The sequence below is a fragment of the Vicugna pacos genome, chromosome 23 (assembly GCF_048564905.1).
Source record: "Vicugna pacos chromosome 23, VicPac4, whole genome shotgun sequence".
NCBI classification, from domain to species: Eukaryota; Metazoa; Chordata; class Mammalia; order Artiodactyla; family Camelidae; genus Vicugna; species Vicugna pacos.
This window is the reverse complement of record NC_133009.1, coordinates 5,490,083-5,511,533: the sequence shown is the minus strand read 5'-3', so window position 1 is coordinate 5,511,533 and position 21,451 is coordinate 5,490,083. Positions and strand designations below refer to the sequence as shown.

Here is a 21,451-nt window from a genome sequence, read left to right as displayed (position 1 = left end):
AGGAGGCTCCCCTGGCCCCTCAGATCCGGACAGGCATTCCTCTACTGTCCCTGCCTCGTGAGAAAGAACCGTACCACCGCCTAGTGAGGGGCAGCTGACTCCCCCACTGCCCCTCCAGGACAGGTAGTTTTTTCATCTTTGTACCCTTGGTGCTAACCCAGCTTTTAAAAATAACTGGGAATCAGAAAGGGGCGCTATGTAAGCTAGAAGGGGGCGTGTCCTTCATGCTTTCACATCTGTGAGCAACTCCCTTTCTACTGTGGGCAGGACAGAAATGAGCTTGAGCGGAACGAACTGAGGCCAGACATGAGGAGTAATCTGATGAGGAAGTCAGCTAATGAGCGCAAACTTTTCCTAACACACCCAGGGGTGTCCACGCTGAAGAGATGGAAAGTGTGCTGTTCTATCAGCAGTGAGGTGACTGGTGGGGGAGGGGTGGTTTGAAGGTGGAGGTGTCCTCAGAGGGGACAGCCAAGAACAGGTGGTCGCTTGGAATCCCATTTAGCCTGAGAATGTCAGAGGGACTGTTTCATGGGGTCCCCTCCATACATCCAGACACTGTCCACCCCACCCCTGCACCAGGGTGCCAGAGAAGATAGGAATATAGATTTTAATCATTGTGCTGCTGCTGTTAACCAGAGTGCAATGAGTCCATCCTTCGTGGATTTTGATGCCACAGTGTAAATGAGAAGGTTTCACGCAGAAACACTCTGGGCTGTCCGTGACAAAGGGCTGGGCCTCTGGTGGGGAGGGGTGACCAAAGGAGAAATGAAGAGAGAAAAGTGGGGAGCAGACCTTGGGCTGGAAGTCTGCTCCTTCCCCATCATCACATTCCCATCGGGACCCCGAGAGGCCTGGGTCCTCCCTGGCCAAGGCTGCTGGCCTGTACCAGTCCACGTGAACCCGACTCCCCTTCCAAGTCTGCCTCTCCAGCTCCAGGGTCAGTTTTTGCTGAGCAGATGAGGTCCAGGGCAGGCCCACAGTTGGCCACCAAAGGCGGAGGGGATGTAGACCAAGGTAGGGAAGAGGGGTTTGGTAGCCATGCAACCCTTCTCCATTTTCCATCCTAAGAGGCCGTCAGACTGGTGCAGAGCCGGGGAAAGGCCAGCTACAAGGAGCTATCCTCTGGGTGAGAACTGCCCTGCCTACCTCCCATCCTGCAGATGGGGAGGGGTAAGCCCAGAGGGGGCAGGTGGCCCGCACTCCTGTACCTCCCTCTGCCTGAGCAGCAAGTGAGGACTCTCCCCAGAGGTCACCTGAGCCCTGGCGAGGGGGCGGGGCCGGCAGAGTCATCCAGACTCCTTGCAGTTTCCGGGGATGGGTAGGGTTTGGAGGTGGAGTGGTCACTCAGGGCCCCAGGGCCTGACCCCACTGGCCGCTGACAGGAGCCGGCATCCTGGGAAGCGGCCCAAACTGCTTTGACGAGACCATTCCTCTTGTCAAGAGTGGGTGATCCGATCCAGGACACAGGCAGTGGGCCCAGGGACGGCTAGGAGTCAGAGACACACAGGGCTTCGACGGCATCGCTCAGACCCTGGTTGACGCCTCCCACGGCCAGGAGGCAGTTCTTGACCACGATGCTGGAGCAGGCACAACGGGGTGTGGGCATGGCGGGGAGGATCTCCCACTTGCTCTTCCCTGGGTGGAACGCCTCTGCCGTCTCCAGGACAGTGGGTTGGTTGCCTAAAAGTGCCGAGGGGACCAAATCTCACAAAGGAGTCCAGCCACCAATCCGTGCCGGTGGTCACCCCGAAACCCCCACTCCCCACCACAGAGGCCAAGCATCCTCAAACTTCCCTGGCTGCGGAACTGCTCCCTCCCCACCCTTTTCTCAAACTGCCACTTTGCCCTTCCTGCCTTCTCTGTCTTTTCATCTCCTCAAGATTAAGCTTTCTTTCCCTACCTTCTGCTTTTACTAGAAGTTTCTAGACACAACTGCCTTTTCCTAAGAAAGCTGCACACGTGGTCTGGCTCACATCAAGCTCCTTTCCTGTGTGGGTAAAGTGGGGGTCTGTCCGTGCTGAGTAAACTCTGGGTGCCTGGACGCTGCCCATCTCTCCCCTGTGATGTCGGGGTCCCTCCTTCAAAACGCCGCTCACCTCCGGGAGGGGTCATGCAGCAAATCCTGAATTCATTAAAATAACGTATTCGATCAGACTGCCCTCCTACTCCGTGATGGAGCTGGTATCCAGGGAGAAGAGACGGGTCAGAGAAAGAAGACCAAGGCCAATCCCTGCCACACTTTTTACCACCAGTCATTCCTGGAAAGGCCCCAAGGACCTGTGCACAGCAAGCCTGTGTGACACGGTTATCAGTATGTCCCTTATGCTCTCTGGGCCTCAGTTTCCCCTGTGTGAGAGGCCAGAGAGACCACTTCTGGGGCCCATACGTGGAGATACGACATCCAGGGTGGGAGGAAGGGAGCGTTTTGAATTCTCTGGAATAAAGCGGTAGGCAGGTGGTGGGCAAGGAGCCAGCCCCTTCTCCTGCTCATGCAGACTGCCAAGGATCCACCGAGCACCTGAACCACAGTGCCAGCCCGGAGGCTCCATCCTTACCAAGTCCTCCAGCCACTACGACCCGTCCGCTCAGAGAGCCGGCCACAAAGTCTGCCCGCCGCTTCTTGAGGAAGAAGGAGCGCTCCATCTTCAGCCATCCCCCTGGAGGCCACGGAGGGCGGCAGGAGACATACAGAGAATTAGCTGCTGACCACCCCCACCAAATACACAAACAGCCCACAGCCGAGGCAGCATGTCCACTCCATCTACCCTTCATGCCCAGTGCAGATACAACACTGTTTGGAAGGACTCTCCATGGCCTCCACCTTCCCCCATGTGTGCTGCAGTCCAGGGGACCGTAATCTCTTATAACGAATCACCTAGTCCTGTCTCTGCTCTCACAGGCTCTAAGCTGGAGAGGAGGCTGACTAGAGGCAGAGCGTAGGAGTCCGGCTCCTTCTGTTTCTCTGTGAACAAAAAGCAGGAAAAAGCCCTCCCTCACCTGGCCCTGCCTGGATGTTGTAAGAAGCGACAATAGATGGAAAAGGCTTTGATAAAAACAACCAGCCAATCAAAGGGAGCCCTGTACAGATCAAAGAATTTGCTCCCAAGAGCATCCCTGAATGGAGAGGGGTGTTCACACTTCTGGAAAGTACTCCCAGCTGGAAAAGTGGGCCTGGGCGGATGGATGGGATGGGGGTAAGGTGGGGGATTCAGCCAGAGCAGAGGTGGGCAGCCAGGGGCCGGCGCCCGGCTCACCCTGCTCCATGTCGAACACGTCCATCGTCCGGAGGAACTTGGGCTGCCGGTAGAGCCGACCCTGCCGCAGGCCGCCCAGGCTGTACAAGCGGTCGTCCAGGGTCACAAAGCTGGAGAAGGCCCGCTTACAGGGAATGTTGGGGAACTTGGTCCAGGAGCGAGTCTCGATGTCAAAGACCTCGAAGGCGTTGACCGCGTACTTGGACTGTCGTCCCCCTGGAGGCCAGAGTGGGCGGGGATTGGGCAAGCAGAGTAAGCCCCTGAGCACTGGGGCTGGGTTCCCCCTTCTGATTGGATCACACAGGAAGCTCCCTGAGAGGTGGGGCGGCATGATAAACCCCAGTGCCCAGAAGATGCTCAGCACACAGACAGGCACTGCTTCCAATAGGAACTTACCCAGGGGAGGGAAGGCGGGACAGACATGGGACGGACAACCTGTCCTTACCCAGCACATAGATCTTGGAACCCCGGAGGAAGGAGGTGGCAGCATATCTCGGGGTGGGCATGGGTGCTAGAGACACCCACATGTCCTTGAGCATGTCATAGTGCTGGAGGTGGCTGTGTGGACGGAGGTCCAGGCCCATCCCGCCTGCCGCGTACACTCTGTAATCTAAGGAGAAAGACCACACAACAGACGCCATGAGACAGGCCATCAGACTCATCCTCTACCATGGCCAGCCTCTGTTAACCCCTTGAATGCCAGCACTGAGGCCAGACCAGATTCACAACCACTGCTCTGCCAGAGAATGAGTTGGTGGCACCATTAAAAGTTCCTGCTATGGTCGAGCCTGGGTCTTTTCGAAGCCATGTCAGGCCTACATGCCTTAGCCTGCCTTGGTGCCTGGCCCTTGCTTAAGCTTGAAATGCTAAGCCTTGCCGAAAGGCAGACTTGGTTGAGTCTAGGCCTGGACCACCCTTTGCAGGTCTTGTCCCCTCCATTCTCCTCCTTCCTGGGCAGCCAGAGGGGATGCCAAAGAGGAAGGAGTTCCTTTGATGCCCCCAGGAGTGGCCTGTTTCCCAGGCACTCCCAGATCTAGAAATCCCTAGGGCTAGTGGGAGCCTTAGGAAATGAGGTCAGCCCTGCTGTCATTGGCCTTGGGGGACACTGGACTGCTGCTGCTTCCTTCTTTGTCTGGACTGAGGAAGGCCATCCTCCTTCACACACCGGAGAGCATGGGGGCTCCAGGAGGCACCCTGCACTGGATGGGACAGGGCTAGGGGTGAATGAGGGAGGAGAGCAAACTGGCCCCTTTATGAAACCCTGCCCAGGCAGTGGGCAAGGCACTCTGAGAAGAGAAGGGAGTCCCCTCCTTTCTCCAGCGCTCTTGGCTGCCGGCGGCCTCTCAAGGCACTTCCCTGACACACTGCACCCAAGAGAAGGGCAAGGCATCCGCGATTCCCTGAGCCTCACCCCAGTACCTTGTAGCCTGTTAAGGACAGAGCCCTCCCCCCAGGGCTCTCTTTTTCCCGAGGACCCATCCCTGCGTGGGGTTCTCTCTCTTAGTCGCCAGGTTTCACTACTTCTGGCTCTAACAGGCCTTTACTCTTCAAGGGCCTTGCAGGGATGAGCACTACTTTTTTCTACTTTCTGATTTTACTAAAGAGAGAGGAAAAAAATCCCAACCACAGTCTGTGGCTGGGAGATGGGGCCTCTGTAATGAGTGATTTACTGACACAAACTCAACCTCTCTCAGTCCTGTTTCACCTGCATACCTCCAGCTGGGAACCCGCCCATCCATTCCACACCAGCACTCCTGCACCTGATTCTTAGTCATTCTTTCAGAGTCACCTGGGTGTCCCTGAACTGTAAGGTGGGCTGACAGCAGTGGCTCACTACCTCCCATGGCATCTGCATCACCCCACTTGCCACACGTTACTGAAATAATCTTTGTTTCTTTCAATAGATTGTTAGGTCCTTGAGAATTTGTTAACCTGTGGCCCCAGCATCTGGTATAAAGCCTGGCACAAAGGCATGTAAATTCTTAGTAAACTGTTGAGCCCACTCAATGCCATAGTTAAGAGCACAGACTCAACCATCACCTGCTAGCTGTGTAACGGTGGGCAAGTTACTTAACCTCTCTGGGCCTCATATTACTTCTCACTGTAATGAAGATGATTATAGCACTTACCTCATCAGACAGGTTGTGAGGGTCAAAGAGATTAATATACTTAAAAGCACCTATGGTAAGGACTCAATAAATGTTAGTTCTTAATTTTTCAGCATCATTTTTTTTTCAGCACCATTTATTGAAGCCCGCTCCCTCTCTATTTCCCCATGGGCCTCCATGTTTTCCATCTTCCTTCCTTCCTTCCTTCCTTCCTTCCTTCCTTCCTTCCTTCCAGTTTCCTTACTTCCTTACTGGGAGTTCAGGAGACCTCACTGGCCACTCTGCCCTGAGGGATTCTGAGTTAGAGTTTCTCTCTGGTCACCTTCATTGGTTTCAGACCTGGGCTCCTAACAGCAGGGATCAGATCTTCTGCCTCTTGCCTTCCTCCCTGGGACCTAGAACTGTGCCAGGGACAGAGCAGGTGCTCAAGAAATACTGGTTTCTAACCTACAGGAGACCCAACAGGCAGCTGGGATGGTTTTTGTAGGAGAGGGAGGGAAAGTTGCATCCCACTAAGCCTCTCTGATCTGTACTTGGGGTCTCCTAACTCCTGTTGGACCGTTTCCCATAAAACCCTGTGTGTTTTAGCAAAAGAGCTTTCAGGTCCCCTCTATGTTCTGGGATGTACCTGGCCTGAAAAGAAGGAAATGATGGGCTTGGAGAGAGTGAAATGAGAATCACAAAGCTACGTGGTCAGCACTTGCCCGCCCTGAGAACTTAGTGAACCTGGGCCAGATACCACAGGGGCAGGACCCTCAGGAATATTCTGGTCTCCACTCATCAGGATCTCTGAGATTAGGAGGCAGATGGTAGGGAGAAGTTCCTGGAATCAGGTTCCAAAGCCCTCCCAGTGGGGCCTGGAGATGGTATGAGGATGGCGTGAACATCCTCAGGACCCCAAATATATGTCTGTAAGTAGTGGCACCTGCAAGGCAGATTTCAGGGGATTTGGTGCTGTGGGTGGGAAGCCTGGTCATTCTGCGGAATGAAGGGACCTACAGAGACATTGCACTAACCCTCTGGCTCTCCCCTCTGGCCAGGCCTGCTCACTTGCTAGGAGGAGCCCGGTGCGGTGGAGGGGAGCTCTGGCATCATATGGATTTACTAGACACCTCATTTGCTGAGTCCTAGTTTTCCCATCTGTAAAATAAGGCAAGCGGGCCTCTAGTTTCAGTGTCCACCCTAAGGATGAAATGGGATCAGGAATATGATCATGGCCTCCAACCCAGTGTCGGCATCACTCCCTTTCCCTTTGACCCCCCCACTCCCTTCTCTCTGCCTCCCTCAGCCCTGGCCCCACTCACCTTTGGCCGTGACGGAAATGCCCATGGCGGCCTCGCGCAGCATGCTCCTCTTCTTCCACTTGCCCTCATCAATGTTGTACATCTCCACGACCTTCAGGGGCAGCTGACTGGTGCCCACACCCCCGATCACCATGATCCGCTTGCCCAGGGAGATGACGGCCACCCCGGCCCGGGCTGTGGGCAGGGGGGGCAGGGCGGTCCACTGGTCGGCCTCAGGGGAGTAGACCTCGAAACAGTCCATGGGGACGCCGTTGTCATCACATCCCCCAATGGCATAGACCTGCCCCCCGGTCTCCAGCAGGGAGCAGTAGACCCGCCGGCTGGGCAGTGGCGCTAGGCGCTTCCACTGGAAGTCCCTGACGTTAGGCACCTCCATGGCAGCCCCGGGGGCCCCGCCCGCCGCGCCCCCGCCGAGCGCCAGGGCGCCGGGGGAGGTGCGAACCTGGGGATCCGCCGGCTACTGCGCGCCCCCTCTCGCCGCCTCCATCTCGCTCCCGTCCGCGGGCTCCCGCCCGACCCCCAGGAAGGGCCCCGACGCCGGCCAGCGCTTCACCGTCCCTCAAGCCTCAGCGGTCCGGCGGCGTCCGCGCCTGGCCCTGCAGGAGGAATGGGGCGAATCAAGGGCAGCCAGGGCCAAGAGCCCTGGGCTCCCGGCGTGGGCGGGCGCGCGGGCTCCCAGCCCCCCGCCAACTTTCAAGGGAAGACGCGGCGGCGAGGGCGCCACCCCGCGGCAGCATCACGCCCGCCCCGCTTTGTCCACCGTGGCTCTCCCCGCCGATTGGTCGGAAACCAGCGGAGCGCGCGAGGGGCCGGGGGCGTTCTGGGCTTCCAGGTGCCCGGCCGCCTCCCGGTGAAGCAAGGAGTTAACACCTTTCGGCGCCGACGCCTGCCTCTTCCCAGCTCCCCATCCCCGCGATCTTCCGCCCCCGCCCCCGCCCCCGCCCCGCGCCACTTACACAGCCAGGCCGGAGGAGCGCGGGGGCGAGGCGCAGGCAGCGCATTACCCGAGAGCGGCGCGGCCAGCAGGGGAGAGGGCACTCTGTCCTTCCCTAGTCCGCACACCGCCGTCACACATGCAGATGAGGAGAATAAATGAGCAACAGGAAGGAGAAGCGAAGCCGCCGCCGGGGGCTGGGGGGAGGCCGGCGCGCCTGCTCCTCGCACATCCCCGCCGGCAGCCGCCACACCTGTGCAGGAATCCGCGTGCGCCCCGCGGCGGAGCGAGCCGCGACCCTTTTACATAAGCCCTGGCGGCGCCCGGCCCGCGGGGGAGGGAAAGGGCCCGGCCGTAGACGCTCACCTTGTCTCCCGCTCAGGGAAAGCCGGGCACTAGCGCCAAGTACCCAGATGACGGGACCAGACTCCCTCCAGTGTGGGGGTGGGCGGTTTGTGAGTGTTTGTTTTGGATGAGGAGGCGGAGAGTCCAATTACCCAGTTTATCTGCAGTACACAGACCCACTTTGTGACGGGCTGGCTCAATAGTCGGCTTTGCTTTGGGGGAGGTTTTATCAAATGGTTTAACCTAATAGAAACAAGTTCTGTGGGTGTGGCACACCCAGACCTGACACAGGTGCATCCAAACAGTTTACACACCGACCTGCGCATATATCCATAACGTACACATCATCTTACCCCCACCCCCCGAAATACTCATATCCACAGAGAAACTGACAAATGAACAGTTTTGCGGACACACAGCCAGAGACAAACACAGAAAGACAAACACGTGGGTGGTCCCTCTCACATTGCCTTTCTTTACACACCTCAGGAAGGGGAAACCTGGTTATCAAATCTTGGCCCTCAGCACAAACCCACAGGGCTTGCCAAATCTTGCAAGCCACTCTCTAGTCGCCTTATCAGGAAAATAGTCCTCAGTAACAAAGATGTCCATGACATCAGTAAGCCACGTGGTCTGATTGACTGCCAGGCTTATGGGGTCCTCCTATCTGGTTTCCTTGAATAGAGTCAAGTCTTGAAATTCTCAGGCTTGGGAATCTGACAGATCTTGGTTTAAATTCTGGCTCTGAAATTATTTAACTACTCTTAACCTCAGGTTCTTTATATTATTTAAATTAAACTATATTTTGAGATAAATTGTGGATTCACATGCAGTTGTAAAAAATAACGCTTGTTACCCAATTTCCCTCAAGGATAACATCTTGCAAAGCTTATAGTACAATAATATCACAACCAGGATATGGAAAATTTTTGAGTAATTTTTTTCTTTTTATGTATGCATCAATGAAACTACCACCACGATCAAGCTAGCTAACATTTCCATCACTCCCCAAGAGGTGCAAATTTCGAATTCTCAGTTTATCGCTTCACACTGGTAACCATAGGTTTGTTCTCTACGTCTGTGAGTCTGTTCTGTTTTGTAGATAAGTTCATTTGTAATCTTTTTTTTAAGATTCCACATATAAGCGATATCATATGGTATTTTTCTTTCTTTTTCTGACTGACTTCACTTATAATGACAATCTCCAGGTCCATCCGCGTTGCTGCAAATGGCATTTTTATTCTTTTTTTGGCTGAGTAGTATTCCACTGTATACATATATACCACATCTTCTTTATCCAGTCATCTGTTAATGGACATTTGGGTTGTTTCCACGTCTTGGCTATTGTAAATATTGCTGCTGTGAACATTGGGGTACATGTGCCTTTTCGAATTGTATTTTCCTCCCAATATATGCCCAGGAGTGGATTGCTGGGTCACATGGTAAGTCTATTTTTAGTTTTTTGAGGAATCTCCACACTGCCCTCCATAGTGGCTGCACCAATTTACATTCCCACCAACAATGTAGGCGAGTTCCTTTTTCTCTACACCCTCTCCAGTGCAGGATATGGAAATTGATTAGTCAAGATACAGAACATTTCCATCATCACAAGAACCGTTCATGTTGCCTCTTTATATCCATACCTTCTTCTCTTGCCCCTCTCTCTCCAACCCCTGGCAACCACTAATCTGTTTCCTATTTCCATAATTTTGTCATTTCAAGAATGTCATATAAATAGAATCTTACAGCATGTCACCTTTGGGGACTGACTTTTTTGGCTCCCAGCATAATTCCCTGGAGACTCATCCAAGTTTTGCATGTATCAATAATTCATTCCTTTTTAGTTCTGAGTAGCCTTCCATGCTATAGATATATCTTTGTAGATTTTTGTGAAGACTAAATGAGATAATATTTGTAAAGTGTTCAGTTCAGCTTCTGACACCTAGCAGGAGCCTGGTAAATCGCTATTAACTCTATTACTACTGTAACTACTGTCAACAAAACCAAGAAAAGGGAAAACTGAGAACAAGCACAAACATTTCGCCCCTCACTTAGAAATGACTTCCTGTAAGAAACAGAAGTCACAGCTCACAATAGGGCCATCTTAACATCGTGAGTTCTTGGCTTAGAAATTCCACTGTTTTTCAGGGGGAATTCCCTGGACTTACAAAGTAACTAGCTCTGGAAGCTTCACAGAAGAAGGTTGTATTGGGGCTCAGAGCAGGCCACCCCAAGATATACTACCACATGGCATATTGATTATTTTAAGTTAGTTACTCGAGAAAGAGCCAGTGGAGAAATTTTGAGATTAAAAACACACTCTGAGCCCCTTTTTTCCCCCTGAAAGTGGGAAATAAATCTCCCATGTGAAAGCAGCCTCCCTACACCCAGAAGATAGAAAGCATCCTTCTCACCAGGGTTATAGGGGGTTCAAGACACAGAAGGCCAAGTGAACAAACTTCTCTGGTCTTCATCAGTCTGCGACCCCAAGCACAAGCCCCTTTGTTAAATCTTCACAATTAATTGTCTGAAAATGATATATAAACAGTCTGTTTTGGTCACTTCAGGGCTCCCATTTCTTTGGGACCTCAGTACATGTGAATTAAATTATTTTTCCCCCTCCCAATCATCTGTCTTGTGTCAATTTAATTATTAGATCAGCCAGAAGAACTCAAGGTGGGGTAGGGGGTAAATTTCACCCTCCCCCAAAAGTTATGTTCTGTTTTCTCTATTCTATAAGAACCCATAAATTCCAAAAAAATGTGAACTGAATTAATGAAGCTTCACAGGAAGCTCCAAACATTTCACTTTTTCCTAGAGACCATGCTCTGCCTAGAGGAACAGGGAAGCCTCAGTTTAAACTGTCTTCACAAAAAAATCAGCACAGAGTGATCTGGAGGACTGAAAGCCATAGATCTCCCTCAAGAGGGCTTTTGGGGGCCCACCTTCAGCCTCTTTTGCCCACTGAGCCTTCTACCAAAGCCGTGAGTCAAGACTTCCTGTGTCGCCACCCATCCCACTAGTGGGACAGCTCAATAAGCAGATATATGCTTATTGAGATATATATATATATATGTATATATATATGTGTGTGTGTGTGTATATATATATATGTATATATATATATATATATATGCTTAGTACATATATATGTCTGCATAACTCAATTTTTTTAAATGGAGGGACTGGGGATTGAACCTAGAACCTCATGCATGCTAAGCGCAAGCTCTGCCACTGAGCTATACTCCCCCACCCCTCTCATAATCTTAACAACAGCCCTAGGAAAGGTTGCCAGGTAGGTATTAGCACCCACTTTTTACACATGAGGACTCTGAGACTTTGTGAAATGAAATAACTGACTTAGGGCCATGCTAGTTGTTCGGGGTGGGTCTAGTCTGTGAATTCTAAGTCCAACATTCTTTCACTTTATCACAATTAAATCACAAGGGAAAGAATTGTACATTATTAAGGGTATCTAGCATCTCTACTGTCATCTGGCTTTTTGTCCAGTTACAGTGAAGGAAGGAGCCCAGACCCTCAGAGGGTTTCAGTGACTGCCCTCTCCCCACTGTCATACTGTCTGTTCCGGGCAGCATAATTGGGAAAGGACTGGAATCCGGCCCCAGAATCGGCTCCATTCTAACCTAATGTTTATGTCCTGCAAACATCACCCTCTACAAGGACCATGGGATCTAGGGACTCAGATCCTTGGAAAAGTACTAAGAACAGGATGCCTTCCAGGCCATGGCCTAATTGCTCCTTCTGGATGTGCTGGCTTGTCTCCATCTCCCCTACTCCCTCCCCCACAGCTCTTCCTCCCAGCCAGGTGACATCCTTTAGTCCTTACACTGAAAGCACATTGAGGAAGCTTGTAACCTAGCAACCGCCACTTAAGATTCCCTGAGTCACCTACGGCTTCCACGTCTGGGCTGAGTGCACCAAGCTGGGGACGTGCGAAGTGCCAAGCAGAGGTGGGGAGTCCCGTGACCCCTTTGATTCCTCACCAGCTTATTCCAGTGTGTAACCACTTTCCCTGTCAGGAAGTTCTTCTTCACGTCAAGCCTAAATCCTTCTTGCTTTAAGACTTTGTGTTGCACTGGGCCTGGGTTTCTCTTCTCTCTTAGGAAGCGTTTGAGGTGTCAGCCTTCATTACATGGTGGCACTGGGAAGGTCGGCAAGTGGGGAGAGGAGAGCTCATGGAAGCCTCTAAAGATGAAGCCTTGGTACTTCGCAGTCTTTATTATTGTGATATTGATGTATCAGTCAAATTTGTTGAAAGGGTGCGCAGCCCCAGAAGAAGTCACTCAGTAAGTATTTTCTTAAAGGTCTCATCTTGGGTTTTTTAAATTTATTTTAAATGGAGGAACTGGGGATTGAACCCAGGACCTCTTGCGTGCTAAGCATGCGGTCTGCCACTGAGCTATACCCTCCTCCCTTGTCTTGGGTTTATTAAGATCTAATTTCCATACAATAAAAATGCAGTCTGACTCAGCATCGACTGAGTTTATTAGCTATTCAGGGGCCAGCTTTCACTGAACTCTGTGGTAGGTAATGGGGAAGCTGAATGTGTGGGTGAGGGGACAGTTTCTTATTCCTAGTAAACCAGTCGCATTCCCAGCGTAGCCAACCATGGATGGAGCAACTGTGTGGGGGGCCTCAAGGGACTGGCGGGGTGCCAAGTGCAGGGCACATCTGGGGGGCAGGGAAAGAGGAGTTGTTTATTAAGGGCTGTAGTAGCTCCTTTCTCCCTCCTCAGAAATACAGTTTACCTTCCTGTCGGTGGGCACCTCCCTCTGTGGGTACCACGCTGGTGGAGGGGCCCACCTGGAGCCCCAGAGGCTGGGATCACCTTGCCGGTGTGCTTCTCTTTCTGCATGCAGTGCCCCACTGTCATAGGGCAGTGAGGAGGTGTGTGGACTCTGGAATCAGACTGGGCCTCTACCCTGCTTGGCCAACCCCTGGCTGTGTGGCCATGAGTAAGTCACTTATACCCTGAATCTCAGTTCCTCATCTGTGAAAAAGGGAAAAAGAAAATCTACTTTCTAGCATTATGGGAGGAACGGGGTGCCAGGCATGGTTCCTGGGCACGCAGTAGGTCCTCTGTGAAGGGCAGTTTGCTTTCCCCCCTTGTGATGGCAGGTTTCCGTACCTCTGACACTTTGTGTACTCCGGCCAGTGTGCCCAAGTAGCAGGTGCCAGTCTCACAAGGCAGGCTCCTTACCATGGCCCGCCCCCTCCATTTCTGGGCTTCTGTCTTGGACAGGATATCTTTCCCCCCAGCTAACTAGAGCCCCTTCCACTGCAGCCTAAACAGCATTCTGATCTGGAGAACAGCTGGTGCCCTTCCTTTAGATAATCACCTTCCTATTCCGTGCCAGAAGCTCGGGCTGTATTCAGGGGATGGGGAGAGAGGATGACTCAGCCAGTTAAGACTGAGGCTGCCAGCAGACCAAAGGAAGGGTTAATTCCTACCCGACATGGAAAAGCCTCATTAGGGCCTCCTCCTGCCCAACACCAGCCCAGAGGATGGATTTTGGGCTCAAGTGGACTTGATTAGAGATGGTGTGACACAGGGGCCAATAATCACAATCATAATCTACATCTGTTCATGCGGCACTGCCACCCTTGGGGTCCCGCGGAATGGCCTCAGTGGTAGGTCTTCCCCTCCTGATCACGCAGCCTAGATTAGAGAGCTGAGTTAGTCACATTCCTTCCATTACCCCCCTTGCCCCCTCCTCCTCTAGAGCATAGCACTTAGCACGTGGCACATAGCATAGTACATAGCATATAGCACACGGCACGTGGCATAGGGCGTGGAGCCTGGAGCCTCGGGGGACTTAAGGATACCGGTTATGAACGCATCTGTCCACCTGTGAGCAACTTCCTGCCTATTTAGATAAAACTGGGACATTGGAAAGTGGATCACAGATTAGGGATGCTGGGGAGGGGTGGTCATCTTGGTTTTCAGACTCACGAGCTGCACAATTTAGGGAAGAAATAGTCGGGAAGCTGCAAACTCCTCTGCTGTTTAACGCATAGGATGATAATGACAGCTGGAAGGGAAGCCTTCCCTGAAAGACCTTGGTGACTTCCCTGTGTTTATGGAGGAAATTGTAAGAGGAAATGGGGCTTAAAAGAAAGCCTGGGGATGTGTTATAAAAAGGAAGAATCTCCTGCTGGGGAGCATCAGAAAATTAAAACACCAGCATGAGGTGAGATGACAGGCCGTGGTGTCCCGTCCCCCGGAGATGCCGGAAATAGGAAAGACACAGGGCTGAGAGTCAGGGGACCTCTGTGCCAGCCCACGTTTTGTCATAACAGGGCTGTGCACCTCTGGGCAAGTCATATCCACTCTGGTGTCTGTAAAATCAGAAGGAAGGAAGGAAGAGAGAGAAGACGGCAGCTTTAGGTCCCCCCTCCAAGCTGGAGCGCTCTTCCTCCGCGGGGCCTGCAGGGTGGGAAGCCCTAGAGAAAGAATCGTTTAACCCCAGGACAAAGCAGGTTCCAGAATGGACATCTTCGCATTCTTCTGGGTGGTACAGATGCACAGAGGTCTGCCTCACCGGCTCTCGTAGGTGCTGCCCGCTACCCAAGCTCCAGTCACCGGAAGGGACTTTACTGGGGGCCTTCCCCTGTCCCCTAGTCAGCCAGGGACACGGGGGCCTGTGAGAGCTGCAGCTATTGCTAATGGGCGGGCTCCTTGTAGACCCTGGGCAGCCACCCGGAGGCCTAACCATGCTTCCTGGTGGGCCCTGCCATTTCTGGGGTGCCTGTTGCCTACCCACAGGCTGCCAGGACAGGGGGCAGAGGACCCAGGGCTCAACTCATCCTGATTCTGACCCATCCTCTAAAGGCAAAAATGGGCCCATTTGTCCCAGGCCACGAGGCCAGGGCCTGGCGGGGCACTGGGGGGTGATTATCCTCCACCCCTTCTAATGCAGGGGATAGCAGCGCCGGCAGGGGGGCTTGGGCAGCTCTGTAGAGGAGCAGAGGCCGCAGGCTGTGGAAGGCAGCAGCAGAGAACACACACACAGCTCTTTAAATGTCCATTAGTAAGTTAATACCGCCGTTTCTAGAGCCAGCAGCATCCTCCATTCTTCTTAATTAAAAAGAGCTCCATGTCCTGGCAGAGCTGAGAGAGGGCTCTGAATGATTTACACACCAGCCCCGCTGCTCCAGCAGGGGAATCGGCAAGGAATATTGATTGGCAGACGGGCCAGCCTGCCTGTCATGGATGGGGCGTGCGTGCGGCCGCTGGGGGGCGAGTAAGGGGGGCCTGGATCTCCCGTTGGCAGGCTCTAAATGAGCAGGGCCATAGACCCACAGCCCAGTCCCACAAGGCTCTGAGGCCCAAGGATAAGGCCTTCTTCCTCTAACAAAAGTCTCACCTGCTCACCTCCTGCAGGGGCCCCCACCTCCCATTAAAACTATTTCATCCAAAGGACAAAACCTCAGGCTGTTGTCTCATCTCCATCCGGGCCCACTCCCTGGAGAGTCCTCGTTTCCAGCTGGGTACTGTTCACCTGATAAATCACATTTACTGGTTTTCTATTGATCATCACTGCTTCCATCAGGAGGAGGACTTCTCATGGCCTGACTCTCCTTCCCTGCCTTCCAGTTAGCACCAAATTTTGTCTGAACCTGATATGCAGTGGGATCCAAGGCTCCAGGCCCTTTTATGGGACTGGGAAACGAGTGATGGGGGCCCACAAGTTGGACTGGTGTGAGATGACACTCAGCCTAGAGCCTCTTCGGAGCCAAGAACTGAGAGCATTTACCCTCAGAGGTTGCAGCCCTCTTTGCCCCTCCCTTCTTGCCAGGCCTTGGGGCAACTTCTAACAGAGCAGCCTCATGCTCCACCTCATGGCTCTACCCACCATCCTCCATGGATACCAGAAAATCAGGTCCGGCTCATTCTCTCGCTGGAAAGAGGTTGTCCACCCTGGTTGGGACCTCTATAGAGATATGGGGTGGTTTCCCTCTGGCACTGTCTCTCCTCACTGTCTCCCCCTGTCCTCTGGTGCTTCACATCTCTCTCTCTCTCACACACACACACATATGAGTGCACACGTGCCCTCCTCCTCAGAGATTCAGGAGACGGGATCAGGCAGAGGCACGTTAAAGAGGAGGGGGTAGGGACTGCAGAGCTGGCATCATCCAGTGCCCTGCTTTAACCCTTCCTCCCACGGGAGACCGGCAATCTGCTGCAGCAGCAAGGTTGCCATCTGGTGTGGTGACCTGTGTTCTTTCTGTGCTAGAGACAGAGAAGGGGGGAGATGTGATGGGCTGGCTGCAAGAGGGCTTTGTGTGTGAGTGTGCGTTTAAGAATAGATGTAAGATAGGGAGGAGGGTATGGCTCAGTGGCAGAGTGTAAGCTTGGCATCCACAGGGTCCCAGGTTCAATCCCCAGTGCCTCCATTAATAAATAAAGAAAATAAATAAACCTAATCACTCCCGCCCAAAAAAAACTAAAAAAAGAAAAAAAGGATAGATGTAAGATAAACCACAAGTGTCTACTGTGTAGCACAGGGAACTATATTCAATATCTTATAGTAACCTATAATTAAAAAGAATATGGAAACGAATGTATATATGTACATGCATGACTGAAACATGATGCTGTACACGAGACATTGGCACAACATTGTCAACTGACTATACTTCAATTTAAAGAAAAAGAACGGATGTAAGAGAACCCAGGAAAAGGCAGAAACAGGCCGAGTCTCGGGTGAATCAGAGGGCCTGCCCGTTCTCATCAGCAGGCACTCCCAGGGCAGGCAGGTGTGCCCCTGGGAGGTCTGAGGATCCCAAGGAACTTGTACCGCTTTCCCAGCGGAGGAGATAGCCATGGCCCAAGCCCCTGAGCACCCATCCCTCGCCTGTCACCAGGAGATGGCTGCCTGTCCACGAACCTCAGTCCTTCCTGGACGTCACTAGGCAAGAAGTAGAATGATACCTCTATTCCTGCCCTGACTTAAAGGCTGGCACCCCAGCAGAGGTCACCACCAGGGACCCTGTGTGTCCTTTTGTCCTTGGCAGTCCCGGCCCTGAAAGGGCTATTTTCTTCTTTGGATGACATCCCTCCTCTGCAGTCCCAGCCTCAGGAGTTACGTTCCGAGAGGTTCCTCGGTGCAGACTCCCCCAGATCACAGGTGAAGGGCTCTTGTGATACTTCAGGGTGGGGGTTAGCAAACGTGACTCATGGGCCAAATCCAGCCCTCCACCTGTGTTTGTACTGCATGTAATCTGAGAACGGGTTTTACAGTTTTAAATGGTTGGGGGGAAAATACAAAGACAAATGTTTTGTGACATGTGAAAATTACATGAAATTCACATTTCATCGTCTATAAATAAAGTTATATTGGAACACAGCCACGCTCATTTGCTCATTCTTTTGTGTGTTGTCTGTGGCTGCTTTCCCACTACAATGGTGGAATGGAATAGCTGTGACAGAGAGTGTATGGCCCGCAAAGTGTGAAGTGTTTACTGTCTGGCGCACTTAATGGAAAACGTTTGTGCCTCACCCTCCACCTTAGGCAGGAAACAGAAGGATGCCACTTTTTTCTCGCTAGTCTGCTTCTTGCTCACCTTGACATGAAATTGGTGCAGCAGCAGTACGTGACAATGGAAGGGAACCAACAGTTGTTGGGCACCTACTCTGTAGCAGGCACATTTTCTCTGTATATCACATAATCTTTACAGCAATCTTGAGAGGAACAAGCATTAACAGTTGTTTACATCACGAAGGCACAGAGGCTCAGAGAGATTAGGAAACTCGCCCAAGCTCCTATGGCTAATCAGAAGAGGATTCTGGATTCAAACCCCGTTTTGTCTGAAACTATCCTTCCAAAACCAGTATCTTCTCCAGGCCACCAGGATTCTAAGATGACCTCCAGCAGCTCAGTGAGGACCCAGCCAAATGGCTGCTGATTTGGGCATCTACACGAACAGGAATTGAGACTCAGGCTCCAGGGAGCCAGACCCCATCTCAGGCTCTGTCATCCTCAGAGCCTGGTCTCTAGGTGAGGGGAGCATGGGCTGCAGGCAGCAAGTCAACATCACAACAGGGACGGCGCCGCGTCAGCGCCACCTCCCTCCTGCTTCCTCATCTTTTGCTATCTATTTTCATCACTTATTAGCTTTCCTTCGGGAAGATTCAATTTGCATTTAAATAGAAAACTTCTGGAATGGCTCTGATATAACAGTTAAGGTGCTAATTACAAATTCAGTCCTCTTTAAATATTAAGGCACTTCGGTTCATCTCAGGGGTGGTGGAAGGCAGCAGGAATGCATGGCATTTATGAGTAATGCACTTCGAGCTGTTTACTGCAAAGCCCTCACAACTGCCACCAGCAGAGGGCAGAGAGGAGGTGTTCTCAAGACCCACGGAGGGGGTGTGTGTCTTAGGAGCCTAAAGTCAACTAAAAATAAATGTCCAACAGCAACAATCCTTGAAAGAAACTGGAAGATGGCCAGCAGGATGGAAGCTGCTGGTTTGGAGCACAGGGATGTCCTCAGGTCGCCAGTTCCCTGAGTTGCTTGTAAGCATCTCGGGGGGGGGGCAGGGTCTCTGCCTCTCTTCTCTTGACACTCTCTCCCATCACCCAGCCCAATGCCTGGCATGCAATGGAAATTCCAGGAATATTTGTTGAATTAATGAATGAATAAGTTAACCACTCAATTACGGGAGAGATCATTCATTCAACTGCTGTTTTGAGTCAGGCGTTGTTTTGAACGATTTTCATAAGTCTCCTTGTTAAATGATTTCTTCCTCTGCATTTCCCCCCAGAGCTGTGCAGATGACACACTAACTCCTCCTTATCTTGAAGAATAGTACTTTGCGCTTTACACACTGATTTATAATTTCACATTCGTATGCCATGGTTAATAATTCTAGTAAAATTGTGTGGTGCACCAAGTTTTATTATCCCCACGTCACAGGTAAGGAAACAAACCCAGAGGAGGTGAAGGGATTAGCCTCAGAGCACCCAGTTCAACTGGAAGCTCAGCCAGGACCTGGATCTCGGTCTCAGGGCTCCCAGCGGGGATCCCTTCCAAGTATTACAATCCCTGTCCTTCTGGTGCCAGGCTGGTTACTCTAGGATTCACAATGTCACACCCTAGACTTGGCCCTTGTCCTCAAGATGCTGGGGCCCAAAGTCCAGCTCATCCTCTCGGTCAAGCTCAGTGCCTGGTCTCCAGTCAAACCGCTCTAGAGCTGGTGCCCAGAAGGCCTCTCATTTCCTGCTGCCGCACCGGGGCTTGGCGCTCTCTGCTACATATACCACCCCTGCTTGTTGAAATACTCCTTCTTCAGTGCTCGGACTCAGTGCCACCAAGAGTAATCCTCCCATGTTTCTGAAGAACTTTATCTGTAACTGTGCCTTACATGATAATAACCACCACTGATATTCAGAGCACTAGGCCAAATTCGTTACATATTGTACATAATCTGAACTTCATATGAACTTAACAATCATTGTTAACAAGTATATGGTGATTATTATGTGTCATGAGCTGATCTAAGTTTTATATATGTGTGTATAATTTAGCCTATAAGGTAGGTACAATTATCCCCACTTTGCAGATGAGGAAACTGAGGCTTAGGGAGGTTAAGTGACCTGCCCAAGCTCACAGGGCCAGAATAGGGTGTGAAATCCAGATTGCCTGGCCCCAGAGTCCACATGCCATCAGTGTAGAGGTTCTGTCTTTCCAGGCGGAAAGCATTTTGAAGGCAGGCGCTGTATTGTGTGAAGCCAAGCACAGCAACTTGTACATAGCTGATAATCAGTAAGTTGAGCTGAATTCAGACCAGAAGCTAGAAGTTCTGGTTGTTGGCTGGATGTTGGCCGGTCTGTGCCAGAGATGGTGATCTTTGAAGTTAGTTATCTAGGTTAAAACCAGCTGGGAAGGAACCTTTAACTGCAAAGCCAGCGATGCCTAGCTAAGGAGGAAAGGCACTTAGAGACCCCCACCCCTTCAGTCCTACGCCAGCCTGTCTCTAACACCACTGCCTGTCTCCCCAGCAGCAGGCACTGGGAAAGCCAAGATGACATTCTGCAGAGATGGAATGAAATAAAACTTACCTGACCAGGGGAAAGGGACATCGAGTGATCACCTGCCAAAGACAAAGGAGGAGAGGGGGCTGGAGTCTCCTCCTCAAAGCAGGTTGAGGGCAGATTCAGCAGGGTCCCCAAGATCCCAAGGGCTTCCTTCTGGACCGACGAATCCCCTGCTGCTTCCTCTGGCCGATGAACTGGGATGCAGCCAGGCCCTATGCAGTGGGCACCTCCCTGAATGCACAGAAGTGCAGGGGTCCCTGAGCTCCAGGAACATGCCCCCCCGCCCCCGCCCCCAGGAGGACCTCAGCCCTCTCGTGGAGGAGCCCTGGAGGCTGTGCCTGCCTCTCCCTGCTCCGTGCCTCAGCCGCGAGGGCCCGCTCTGGAAGGAGAGAGGGTGAGGGGGCGGACGCGCTCACACACTCAGACAATGACTGCCATGGAAACCAACCAACAAAAAGGTTTAAGGCCCGGACTCCTCTGCCAGATGGGAGAGAGAAAGGGGCCGTCCTTGGCCTCACTGCCAGGGCTTTATACAAAGAGCAAACGTCCACATCAGCCCTAATCCAATGATTGCTGGTTTCCCCACTCGGGGGTGGTGGGGCTGTGGGTAAAAGGCAGAGGGGTGGGTTGACCTTTTCAGCTCAGAGTCCCAGGTAGCCACCGCACAACTTTGCCCGTCCACGCACGGAGGGCGCGTCAGTGTTCAGAGAGGGAGAGCAGCTCCTGGCAGAGCTCGGCACGTCCCTCCAGGTCGTGCCGAACCTTTCAGGGCGATCTGGATCACTTTGCTTGGGGAGAGGGCCCCCAGAAGTTTCTGAGATGAAAAGCACAGCGTTTCAAGGGGTAACCAAACAAGGCTGCGTTTTAAGCCCCGCCTCTTCCGTCCATGGGGTTAGAGCAGACTGTCTGGAGCTTAAAGAAAGCCAGTGGGGGGGACTGGCAGAGATTTGGGACATGTGGCTTCTCCGTTCTGTGACTTTAAGTTCTGTTTTGCGGGGACTGTCTCTCTGGAGTAGATGAAAATCTAACGAGGGGAACATTTTTTAACTTCCTGAGGAGAAGGTGCTGTTGGGGTGAGAACGTAAACTGAGCACCAGAATCCCACTCCAGCTATTCAGCTGAGAGACGCTGGGCAAGTTTCTTCCTCTAATATGGGGCTAATGAGACCGTGGGGACATTAAATGATGCAGGATGTGCAAAAGGCTTCGGACGGGGCCCAGCCCGTGGTGCTTACCATTATCAGTGCTATGGTCATCAGTCTTCCTGGTCCTCCGTGTTTCCCCAGCTGTAAAAGTGAGCCAACAACACTAATCTGTCTCATGGGGATTAAATGGGGGGGGGGATCATGAGATTATATTTGATGGCGTCATGGTTATAAGGGTGTATACATTTGTCAAAACCCATCAAATTGTGGATTTTGCTGTATGTAAATGACACCCTG

At 52.1% G+C, this 21,451-nt stretch overlaps 1 protein-coding gene across 8 annotated transcripts; it reads right to left on the bottom strand.

Moving 5' to 3' along the window:
* Nucleotides 1-596: 596 nt before the first annotated feature.
* KLHDC8A (kelch domain containing 8A) lies at nucleotides 597-20,363 on the bottom strand. 8 transcript variants are annotated; one of them, XM_072948362.1, is made up of 7 exons: nucleotides 7,970-8,296; nucleotides 7,626-7,718; nucleotides 6,670-7,265; nucleotides 3,703-3,867; nucleotides 3,258-3,473; nucleotides 2,559-2,660; nucleotides 597-1,683 (listed from the first exon to the last, which is right to left on the bottom strand). In XM_072948362.1, exons 3-7 carry the CDS (start codon nucleotides 7,043-7,045, stop codon nucleotides 1,490-1,492), a joined length of 1,053 nt encoding a protein of 350 aa, XP_072804463.1. In that variant the 5' UTR covers nucleotides 7,046-7,265; nucleotides 7,626-7,718; nucleotides 7,970-8,296; the 3' UTR covers nucleotides 597-1,489. The 8 variants fall into 8 exon arrangements, 6 of the variants coding, with proteins under 6 accessions (XP_072804463.1, XP_072804466.1, XP_031545766.1 ...); XM_072948365.1 differs by lacking the exon at nucleotides 7,970-8,296 and having other exon boundaries at nucleotides 6,670-6,843; nucleotides 7,112-7,265; nucleotides 7,626-7,893; XR_001460182.3 differs by lacking the exon at nucleotides 7,970-8,296 and adding an exon at nucleotides 2,100-2,181 and having other exon boundaries at nucleotides 1,562-1,683; nucleotides 7,626-7,912.
* Nucleotides 20,364-21,451: the final 1,088 nt, after the last annotated feature.